An 11,731-nucleotide genomic window follows, 5' to 3' on the forward strand; every position below is an offset into this window, starting at 1 on the left:
TTGGGTTTATTTGTGAGAGTGTTTAATGGCCAATGTCCAGAAGTTGGAGGTATCCTTCCCACCTCCCATGCATGCACATGCATGCGTGCACACACATATGCGCACGCGCTTCCACGGGCCAAAGGAAGAAGGGTAGAGGCAGAGCGGCCTTTTGCCAAAGCAGAGCCAGGAGACTTGGCGGCCAAGGGGCGAGTGTGCAGCAGGCTGGGGTGATCCGTGCAGACCTCTCCTGAACCTCTCCTCCACTGAGGGTCCTCCTCTCTCATACGTCTCTCAGCTCTGCAACAGACAGGGTACTCACTCAGCGCCTCTCTGCCCCACCTCTCCGCCCCTGGCCACCACTGTGCTCTCCAAGCTCACCTGTCAGAGTTTGGAGCTGGTAACCTGGGTTGTGGCCACAGTCCGGTCCACTGGCCTGGGGTGGCCGTTGTTTCTGCCCATGCCAGGCTGCAGCCCAGAGGGCGCTGGCTGCTAGAAGCTTGCTGAGAAAGATGCAGGCCAGGAGGAAGAGGATGGAAGTGGGTGGGAAGGGGCTCTCCTCTTCCGAAAGGCTCCTTGGAGAAACAAAGAGGGCATGTGGGAGGCCATGAGGGGACACACACGCTGGAGTCTGTCCTCAGAGAAGGAATAGGGAGACCCTGGGAGGTCGAGGGGCTGGGGACACCTCCCCCACCCACCACAGCCCTGGATGAGGCTTTATGGGGCTTGAGGGAGCCTGTAGTCAGGAGTTCCAGGCACGGATCTGCCTGCTGAGTGCTTTTAAACAACCACCTCCCTCATTGAGCGGTCTTCTGCTTTCGTGATGATATGATGTGTGGTGTGTTTTTGTGTGTGTGTGCACACACATGTGCACTTCATGGTTATACTAACAGTGTTTAAACACCAGTACCTAGTCAAGAACCAGTCAGAACTGATTCTGGTCCCATCAGGGAAGCAGGAATCTGGGGGTACCAATTTTGTGCTGAAATATTAATCCTAAAACTTTCATTGTTGCTGAACTGTGAGGATTCTGTCTGAGGGCTGCCAGGGGAAGGGGTGAGAGGCCAGTCATTCAAGAGTCTTGGAGCATCAGCTATTTATAAACTGTTAGGGAAGTTTTGCAATATTTTAACAACTGGTACAGTCACACCAACACACACTGGCTGGTTGGAGGGGTGTTTAGACAAGATCATATACAGATACCTTCTTGTTCCAGTTGCCTTGGAATCTGTACTTCTGGCACCCGCCACCCCCCAGCTGCCACCCCATGCCTGGGCTCTGCAGGGTGGAGGTCTACCCAGGGATCTTAGCAAAGACTTGTCACTATACCTGGAGATGCTGTGCTCCACCTGGGCATTCTCGAAGCTCTCGGACCCCTCAGGGATCCAGAGATCTCCAGGGTCCTGGTAATCACGGGGGTCTGTGGGAGACAGAGCCTGTGAGCTGCTAGTCCCCTTCTTGAAGCCACAGTGGAGAGAACCCCTCTGGGTGGGGTGAAGCTCTCTGAGACCTCACCCTGTGTGGATCAAGTTGTTAACGACTCTGAGCCTCAGTTTCCTCACCTGTAGAGTGGAGCAATTAGGAATCCCTTCTTAATAATAGTGTTGCAGGATTCAGCGAGAACATCCTGTGTAGTGCCCATCACTTCATAGGAGCTCAGTGACTGCACCCCCCACCCTCCTGTCACACGGGGTCTTTGGGAAGAGCAAATGAGATGGTGGGTGTTTCTGAAAGTCTGGTGTGGACTGTGAAGCTGTCTATACCAGCTACAGATTATTATTGTTGTTGTTATTCTTATTATTTGTTTCCTGCTGTATCTGTGGGAGTCAGCTGAGCCTTAGACTCTGATAGGATAGCAGTGTTTCCTCGCCACCTACTCCCATGGAGGCAGGGTTTGGAGTCTAAGGCAGATGGTCTCACCTACCCTCCCCATCTTAGACAAGTTTTTGACCTTCATTTCCATGATAAGGGGCCATGTTAGGGGGAAGAGTTGGACAAAGAGTCAGAAAAGGGATCTCTAACCTCAGATTTGTTCTTCTTTGGGACACAGGAGACAGACAGAAGGCTTTCCTGGAGGGCACCCCCTGTGCAAGCTCAGGGGTGAGAAGGACCCCACCACTCCCTATCTCACCTAGTTAAACCAGGAATGACGATCCCAAGCAGTTAGCAGCAGGAGACTGGGGCGAGGGCTGTCACTGACCCCAAGCACTGTAAAACTCTGTCGCTTGTTTCTCACAGGAGCCATACGGGGTCAGTGGCACAGACTCCATCACCACCATTTAAAGATGGGGAAATGGAGGCCCAGAGAGAAGCAGTTGCCCCGGGTCACAGCAGTGTTCCTTTCTGGGCCTGTTTATCTGTACCAAGTTGGTGCTTAATCTACATCGGTAGGTGCATTGGGTGGTTGGGTGAGGGAATGAGTGAATGTCCTCCTACTCCTTAAGGACCACCTCAGTGCTCACATCCCAACGGGATGCCAGATGGATAAAGCTGTTTGGAGGGGAGCAGGGCCACAGCTAGCTCCTAAGTGTGTAAAGGAAGGACTGTACCCTTCCTGCAAGCGATGCAGTCCTCCACCAGGGGGCGCAGCCTGCAGCGGGGCACAGGGCTGGATGGTGACCCTCCTCCTGCAGTCAGCAATCTGCACAACCAGCCACAGTGGCCCTCAGTTGAGCAGGGGGACAAAATCCACACCGTGGGATCTTCCAGGACCCCCAAAAGCCCCAAGGGTGGTCGGTCCTATACTCAGAGCCCCAGCCTCAGATGCGGGGTGCAGTCAGCCGCCCACTCACCAGCCAGCACCTCCACCAGGACCTTCCTGAGGGTGTCAGCCTCGCTGCCATGGAGGCTCTGGCACTGGTAGAGACCAGCGTCGTGGGTTTGAAGATTCCGCAGCGTGATGGTGAGTGTGCCCCCCAGGGCGTCGTCCGTGATGGCCGTGCTCCCGTTGCGCCTCTTCAGGAAGGACAGCAGCCACGAGGGGTGGGTGCTGACCACTTGCTGGCACAGGCCTTCTTCACCCAGCTGGCGACACCAGGCTTTGCGTCTCCCCCAGTGCTTCAAGGAGTTGTAGGGGCAGGAGACCCGCAGGGACCGGCCCATCATGCCCTGGAACACTGTGGTGTTGTGCGCCCGGGACAGCTCTGGGGACGAGACGTTCCTTCACTGCACCACGTGTTTATTGAACGCCTACTATGTTCACTGAACAGAAGAGACAGAAATCCTGCCCTTAAGGAACTCAGGTCTACATAAGTTGGGAGAAGGTGGCACAGCCCAAGTACGTGTTTATAGGAAATGAGGAAACCTGGGTCCTGGGTCTGGCTTTATCACCACTGGACTTGTTGGACTTCTTTAGAGAAGTAACTGACCCCCTCTGAGCCTATTTCCAGAGACATTTGGTCTTGAAGTTCCCTCTGGTCCTAGTCCACACGTGTTCTTCCTGTTACATGGAATCATGCCCTCCTCTCTCCCCTTCCATCTCAAGAGAGCAAGGCCAGTGGCCTCTCAGGCCTGGGGCTGGTCCCACGGGGGGCTGAACGCTCCCTCCCCAAGCCCGCCATGCTTGCTAACTCTGCAGCTGCCCACGCCAGTCCCAGCCCCACATTCTCCTCTTTGTGACCTTTAGCTTCCAGCTTCCCTATTTCTGTGGCTTTGTTCCCTTTTCAGGAGGGAGGCATCTCAGAGCTATTTTGGGGGAGACATGAGGCTGCTATTTTAGGGACCCTCCTTGGGGTGGGGGAGCGCCAGTCTGGTGCCAGGGCAGGGGCTGAAAGAGAATCACCCAGCACCCTCTGCCTCAGCCTCCCTTCTCTTCAATCACTTTGTCAACCACATGGGTGACAGAAACTTGCCAGGAATAGGGAGCTGGTGGCCTGCCTTTTGGAACCAGAGAGACCTGAGAAGCAATATCCCCCATACCACCCTGTCCATCTGCCTCCAGGCAGACCAACATGCCCCCACTTTCCCTGCTCCACCTCCAGCTAAGAAACTCCAGCTTCACTGGAACATTCTCTCCTCTCACCCACATGTGACTTTTCCTCTGGGGGGAGCAAGAGGCATCCCCCAATGAGAAAAGGCTGTCATGCGCAAAATTCTGGGGTGCTCATCCCTGCAGCTCAATCACAGAATCTTCACCCCCAGGGCTGAGGACAGGAGGACCTTCAGAGCCCAGGAGGGGTACCCCAAAGATGCAGATTCCCAGTGCTGGGGTCTTTTCTCCCTCCCACCCTGCTACTCCTCTGGGACTACTTTTATGCCCAAGTGGTTCAAAATTTTAGGGGCTCTTACCAATGCTCCCCAGACTTCCCCCACCTACTAGCTAGTGCTGAGATGCCACCATCAGAAGTCCTTCCCTTTTTAGGTGTCCAAATCCACCAGCCTCTGATGCCTCCACCAGCATGAAAAGCTGATACTGGGGAGGGAGGGAAAGCGTGGAGAATACGGGGTACAGTGGGAAGCGGGGGTGCAGGACATGCGGAGGATTTCAGTCATCTTTAGAGTGTGGCTCAGTGCTCCCCACCCACCCACTTGCCACATACTCAAGGAAGGGGAGGGAGTGTCGACAGCGGAGGGAGGGACTCCTACCTGTGACAGCGAGCAGGATGAGCAGCACGACAGGCTCCATGTCACCCTTCCCTTGTGGAGGACAGACGCAGGGTGCCTTGTGCAAGAACTCGTCTTTTCACGAGGGTCAGGCTCCCCAGACACTGCCCACAGGAACTGGCTCCTGGAGGTTGAGCAATCGTCAGGACTGGGATCTGGCTTCATGATTCAGGGAGGGGAGCAGAGCGGGGGAGGTGAAGACGGGAGAGGAGGAGCCACCGCTGCAGCCCAGCAGGGGGCGCTGTGGATCCCAGACCTCTGAGAGGGCAGCCCACTGTCCAGCCTGTACCAGCCTTCTCATTGGTTGAGAAGATGATCCTTTCTCCACTCAGTTGCCTTAGTATCTTCATTGAAAGTCATTTGACATGTAGTCTCCATCTTGACTGTCCATTCTGTTCCATTGATCTATGTGTTGATCTTTTACCAATTACACCCCATCCTGACTACTCCCTGGGGCTTTACTTTTTTTTATGGGAGTACAATTGCTTTACGATGTTGTGTTTCAGCTGTACTAACAAAGTGAATCAGCTGTTTGTATACATATATCCCCTCCCTCTTGAGTCTCCCTCCAACCCCTGCCCCCAGTGCCAACCCTCTAGGTCATCACAGAGCGCTGAGCTGAACTCCCTGTGCTATGCGGCAGCTTCCCACTAGCTAGCTATTTTACACATGGTAGTGTGCATATGTCAGTGCTACTTTCCCAACTCATTCCACCCTCTCCTTCTTTCTCTTAGTCCACATCTCTACATTTATATCTCTATTCCTGCCCTGCAAATAGCTTCATCAATACCATTTTTCTAGATTCCATACATATGCGTTAATATGCAATATTTGTTTCTCTCTTTCTGACACTTCACTCCGTATGACAGACTCTAGGTCCATCCACATCACTACAAATGACTCAATTTCATTCCTTTTTATGGCTGAGTAATATTCCATTGTGCACATATACCACTTCTTCTTTATCCATTCATCTGTCAATGGACATTTAGGTTGCTTCCATGTCCTGGCTACTGTAAATAGTGCTGCTGTGAACATTGGAGTACTTTTTAAATTATGTGTCTTTTTGAATTATGGTTTTCTCAGGGTATATGCCCTAGTGGGATGGCTGGGTCATATTCATTGTAACTTTATAACAAGTCTTAAAATCAGATGATGTAATCCAACTACACTGTTCCTTCTCAAAATGGTTTTAACGGCTTTAGTAACTTTGCTTTGGAATGTATATTTTAGAATCTGCCTGTCAATTTCTACTCTCTCCAAAGCCGATCAGGCTTTTGATGGGATTTCATTGACTCTATAGATTAATTTGGGAGGACCTAGACATCTTAATGGACCTCCCTGGTGGCTCAGCAGTAAAGAATCCATCCAACTGCAATGCAGGAGATGCAGGTTCGATCCCTGGGTCAGGAAGATACCCTGGAGAAGGAAATGGCTACCCACTCCAGTATTATTGCCCCCAAAATCCCATGGACAGAGGAGCCTGACAGGCTACAATGCATGGGGTTGCAATAGAGTCAGACATGACTTAGCAACTAAATGACAGACATCATAACACTGCTGAGTCTTTCAATCCATGGACACATTTTAGCTCACCATTTATTTACTTCTATGGCTTCTGTCACCAATGTTTTATGGTTTTCAGCATACAAATCTTTCACATATTTTGTTAAATTTCTCTTGGTCCATGATTTTGGTGCTATTTTAAAAGTGTTTCTAGCTTCCTGTATCTTAGGCCGAAACCAAACTCTGAAATCCCATGAATCTTTACCTTACTTCCAGTTCCATTTATGCTGTATTCTGACCTCTTCTGCCCACATCCTTCCTACCTGAGAAAAGGGTGTGATTTTTGTTCCTCTAAGCCTCATAGCAAAGGACAGGCACCAAGAAATCTCTGCCAATTCATGTATTTGAATTCACAGCATGTGCATATCAAACTCTTTCTTCTCTAAGCTTGTGCTGATTCAATCCCCTGATTCTCATATCTGAGCACAGGAACATTCTACGTGACCCCACTTCCAAGCACAGAATCCTTCCTTTCCATTTGCTAAATCTGCATTCAAAGATACCCAGGACCTCATACCTGGTCACAGATCTCTCCCTCTCTAATACATCATTCACTCTGAATGCCATTATTCTCTGATTATTGTGGTTATTCAATTGCTCAGTCATGTCTGACTCTGACCCCATGGACTGCAGCACTCCAGGCTTCTCTGTCCTTCACGATCTCCCGAAGCTTGCTCAAACTCGTGTTCATTGAGTCACTGATGCCATCCACCATCTCATCCTGTCATCCCCTTCTCCTCCTGCCTTCAGTCTTTCCCAGCATCAGAATCTTTTCTAATGATTCAACTCTTCACATCATGTGGCCAAAGTATTGGAGTTTCAGCTTCAGCATCAGTCCTTCCAATGAACATTCAGGGTTGATTTCCTTTAGAATTGACTGGTTTGATCTCCTTGCAGTCCAAGGGACTCTCAAGAGTGTTCTCCAACATCACAGTGCAAAAGCATCAATTCTTCGATGCTCAGCCTTCTTTATGGTCCAACTCTCACATCCATACGACTACTGGAAAAACCATAGCTTTGACTAGAGGGACTTTTGTTGGCAAAGTGATGTCTCTGCTTTTTAATACACAGTCTAGGTTTGTCATAGCTTTTCTTCCAAGGAGCAAGCGTCTTTTAATTTCATGGCTGCAGTCATCATCTGCAGTGATTTTGGAGCCCAAGAAAATAAAGTCTCTTACTGTTTCCACTGTTTCCCCATCTATTTGCCATGAAGTGATGGGACTGGATGCCATGATCTTGGTTTTTTGATTGTTGAATTTTAAGCCAGCCTTTTTACTCTCCACTTTAACTTTCATCAAGAGGCTCTTCAGTTCCTCTTTGTTTTCTGCCATAAGGGTGTTATCATCTGCATATCTGAGGTTATTAATATTTCTCCTGGCAATCTTAATTCCAGCTTGTACTTCATCCAGCCCGACATTTCACATGATGTACTCTGCATAGAAGTTAAATAAGCAGGATGACAATAGACAGCCTTGACATACTCCTTTCCCAATTTGGAACCAGTCCATTGTTCCATGTCCAGTTCTAACTGTTGCTTCTTGACCTGCATACAGGTTTCGCAGGAGGCAGGTAAGGTGGTCTGTTATTCCCAACTCTAAGAATTTTCCACAGTTTGTTGTGATCCACACAGTCAAAGGCTTTAGCATAGTCAATAAAGCAGAAGTAGATGTTTTTCTGGAATTCCTTTTTTTTTTCTATGATCCAATGGATGTTGGCAATTTGATCTCTGATTCTTCTGCCTTTTCTAAATCCAGCTTGTACATCTTCAAGTTCTCGGTTCACATACTGTTGAAGCCTGGCATCGAGAATTTTGAGCATTACTTTACTAGCATGTGAAATGAGTGCAAGTGTGCAGTCAACATTCTTTGGCATTGCCCTTCTTTGGGATTGGAATGAAAACTGACCTTTTCCAGTCCTGTGGCCACTGCTGAGTTTTCCATATTTGCTGGCATATTGAGTGCAGCACTTTAACAGCATCATCGTTTAGGATTTGACATAGCTCAGCTAGAATTCCATCAGTTCCGCTAGCTTTGTTCGTAGTGTTGCTTCCTAAGGCCCACTTGACTTCCCACTCCAAGATGTCTGGCTCTAGGTGAGTGATCACACCATCGTGGTTATCTGGGTCATGAAGATCTTTTTTGTATAGTTCTTCTGTGTATTCTTGCCACCTCTTCTTAATATCTTCTGCTTCTGTTAGGTCCATACCATTTCTGTCCTTTATTGAGCCCATCTTTGCATGAAATGTTCCCTTGGTATCTAATTTTCTTGAAGAGATCTCTGGTCTTTCCCATTCTATTGTTTCCCTCTATTTCTTTGCATTGTTTACTTAGGAAGGCTTTCTTAACTCTCCATGCTATTCTTTGGAACTCTGCATTCAGATGGGTATATCTTTCCTTTTCTCCCTTGCCTCTGGCTTCTCTTCTTCTGTCAGCTATTTGTAAGCCCTCCTCAGACAACCATTTTGCCTTTTTCTTGAGGATGGTTTTGATCACCACCTCCTGTACAATGTCATGAACCTCTATCCATAGTTCTTCAGGCACTCTATCAGATCTAATCCCTTGACTTTATTTGTTACTTCCACTATGTAATCATAAGAGATTTGATTTAGGTCAATACCTGAATGGCCTAGGGGTTTTCCCTACTTTCTTCAATTTAAGTCTGAATTTTGCAATAAGAAGTTCATGATCTGAGCCATAGTCAGCTCCCGGCCATGTTTTTGCTGACTGTATAGAGCTTCTCCATCTTCTGCTACAAAAAATATAATCAACATGATTTCAGTATTGACCATCTGGTGATGTCCATGTGTAGAGTCATCACTTGGGTTGTTGGAAAAGGGTATTTGCTATGGCCAGTTCATTCTCTTGGCAAAACTCAGCCTTTGCCCTGCTTCATTTTGTACTCCAATGCCAAACTTGCCTGTTACTTCAGGTATCTCTTGACTTCCTACTTTTGCATTCCAGTCCCCTATGATGAAAAAGACATCTTTTTGGGGTGTTAGTTCTAGAAGGTCTTGTAGGTCTTCATAGAACCAGTCAACCTCAGCTTCTTTGGCATTAGTGGTTGGGGGATAGACTTGAATTACTATGACATTGAATGGTTTGCCTGGGAAATAAACAGAGATCATTCTGTCATTTTTGAGATCTCACCCAAGTACTGCATTTCAGACTGTTGTGTTGACTATGAGGGCTACTCCATTTCTTCTAAGAGATTCTTGCCCATGGTAGTAGATATAATGGTCATGTGAATTAAATTCACCCATTCCCATCCATTTTAGTTCACTGATTCCTAAAATGTCAATGTTTACTCTTGCCATCTCCTGTTTGACCACTTCCAATTTACCTAGATTCATGGGCCTAACATTCCAGGATCCTAGGCCTAGGTTCCAGTTCTTTACAGCCTCAGACTTTACCTTCACCACTGGACACATCCACAATGGGTGTCGTTTCTGCTTTGGCTCAGCCTCTTCATTCTTTCTGGAGCTATTTCTCCACTCTTTTCCAGTAGCCATATTGGGCACCTACCGACCTGGGGAGTTAGTCTTTCAGTGTCCTATATTTTTGCCTTCTCATACTGTTCATGGGGCTCTCAAGGCAAGAATGATGAAATGGTTTGCCATTCCCTTCTCCAGTGGACCATGTTTTGTACGAACTCTCCACCATGACCCGTCTGTCTTGGGTGGCCCTGCACAGCACAGCTCATAGTGTCACTGAGTTAGACAAGGTTGTGATCCATGTTATCAGTTTGCTTAGTTTTCTGTGACTGTGGTTTTCCTTTTGTCTGCCCTCTGAAGGATGAGAATAAGAGGTTTGTGGAAGCTTCCTGGTGGGAGGGACTGGCTGTGGGTAAAACTGGGTCTTGCTCTGGTGGTCAAGGCCATACTCAATACATCTTTAATCCAATTTTCTGCTGATGGGTGGAGCTGTGTTGCCTCCCTGTAGTTTGGCCTGAGGTCAAACTATGGTAGGGGTAATGGAGGTAACGGTGACCTCCTTCAAAAGGCCTTATTCGAGCATGCTTCGGCTCCCAGGACTGTTGTAGTCAGTGCCCCTGATTCCGTGCAAGCCACTGTTTGACCTATGCCTCTGCTGGAGACTCCGGAGCCCTCACAGGCAAGTCTAGCTCAGCCTGTTGTGGATCGCTGCTCCTTTCTCCTGGGTCCTCGTGCACACAAGGTTTTGTTTGTGCCTCCAAGAGTCCATTTCACTGGGGGTTCTCAGTCCTTTTGCTGGATCCCCAGGTTGGGAAATCTGTTGTGGCCCTAGGACTTTTGCAACAGTGATTGCATGCATGCATTTATTCACTTGCCATGTATGTGCTGGAGAACTCAGGTCTCTTGAAGCCTCGGGGTTCTTAGATACAATGACAACATAGCTGAGGGAAGCCCTAGAACCAGAAGCATGACTTGGAGGAACTGATGTCTAACTTTGACTGAGACTTCACAGCTGCTGAGCCACGTTTTAAAATGCATGGAGATGGGGGGCGGTCCTAAGATAGTGGAGGAATAGGATGGGAAGACCACTTTCTCCACACAAATTCATTGAAAGAATATTTGAACACTGAGCAAATTCCACAAAACAACTTCTGAAAGCTGGCAGAGGACATCAGGCACCCAGAAAGGGAGCCCATTGTCTTCAAAAGGAGGTAGGACAAAGTATAAAAGATAAAAAAGAGAGACAAAAGAGGTAGGGGCAGAGATCCATCCTGGGAAGGGAGTTTTAAAAGAGGAGAAGTTTCCAAACACCAGGAAACATTCTCACCGGAGGATCTGTGGGGAGTTTTGGAATTCGAGAGGGCAACATCAATTCAGTTCAGTCACTCAGTCGTGTCCAACTCTTTGTGACCTCATGAATCGCAGCATGCCAGGCCTCCATGTCCATCACCAACTCCCGGAGTTCACCCAAACTCATGTCCATATGTCGGTGGTGCCATCCAGCCATCTCATCCTCTGTCATCCCCTTCTCCTCCTGCCCCCAATCCCTCCCAGCATCAGAGTCTTTTCCAATGAGTCAACTCTTCGCATGAGGTGGCCAAAGTACTGGAGTTTCAGCTTTAGCATCATTCCTTCCAATGAACACCCAGGACTGATTTCCTTTAGGATGGACTGGTTAGATCTCCTTGCAGTCCAAGGGACTCTCAAGAGTCTTCTCCAACTCTTTTGAACTCTCCAGTTCAAAAGCATCAATTCTTCGGCACTCAGCTTTCTTCACAATCCAATTCTCACATCCATACATGACCACTGGAAAAACCATAGTCTTGACTAGATGGACCTTTCTTTGTTGGCAATATCTCTGCTTTTGAATATGCTATCTAGGTTGGCCATAACTTTCCTTCCAAGGAGTAAGCGTCTTTTAATTTCATGGCTGCAGTCACCATCTGCAGTGATTTTGGAGCCCAAAAAAATTAAGTCTGACACTGTTTCCAATGTTTCTCCATCTATTTCCCATTAAGTGATGGGACCAGATGCCATGATCTTCGTTTTCTGAATGTTGAGCTTTAAGCCAACTTTTTCACTCTCCTCTTTCACTTTCATCAAGAGGCTTTTTAGTTCCTCTTCACTTTCTGCCATAAGGGTGGTGTCATCTGC

General features: G+C 48.1%; 1 protein-coding gene across 1 annotated transcript; it reads right to left on the minus strand.

Annotated features, from left to right (window-relative positions):
• Positions 1-4,632, minus strand: TREM2 (triggering receptor expressed on myeloid cells 2). Its single transcript, NM_001079580.2, has 5 exons — positions 4,564-4,632; positions 2,772-3,122; positions 1,309-1,399; positions 361-554; positions 1-279 (listed from the first exon to the last, which is right to left on the minus strand). The coding sequence occupies exons 1-5, from the start codon at positions 4,601-4,603 to the stop codon at positions 263-265; spliced, it is 693 nt and encodes a 230-aa protein (NP_001073048.1). The 5' UTR covers positions 4,604-4,632; the 3' UTR covers positions 1-262.
• Between the last annotated feature and the right edge of the window lie 7,099 nt (positions 4,633-11,731).

This window comes from Bos taurus, chromosome 23 (assembly GCF_002263795.3).
Source record: "Bos taurus isolate L1 Dominette 01449 registration number 42190680 breed Hereford chromosome 23, ARS-UCD2.0, whole genome shotgun sequence".
NCBI classification, from domain to species: domain Eukaryota; kingdom Metazoa; phylum Chordata; class Mammalia; order Artiodactyla; family Bovidae; genus Bos; species Bos taurus.

Coding starts and splice junctions, on each gene's coding strand:
- TREM2 (NM_001079580.2), bottom strand. CDS start 4,603: ATGGAGCCTGTCGTGCTGCTCATCCTGCTCGCTGTCACAG. Junction 3,123..4,563: donor CATCCTGCTCGCTGTCACAG/GTAGGAGTCCCT, acceptor TCTCGTCCCCAG/AGCTGTCCCGGGCGCACAAC. Junction 1,400..2,771: donor CCTGGTGGAGGTGCTGGCTG/GTGAGTGGGCGG, acceptor TGTCTCCCACAG/ACCCCCGTGATTACCAGGAC.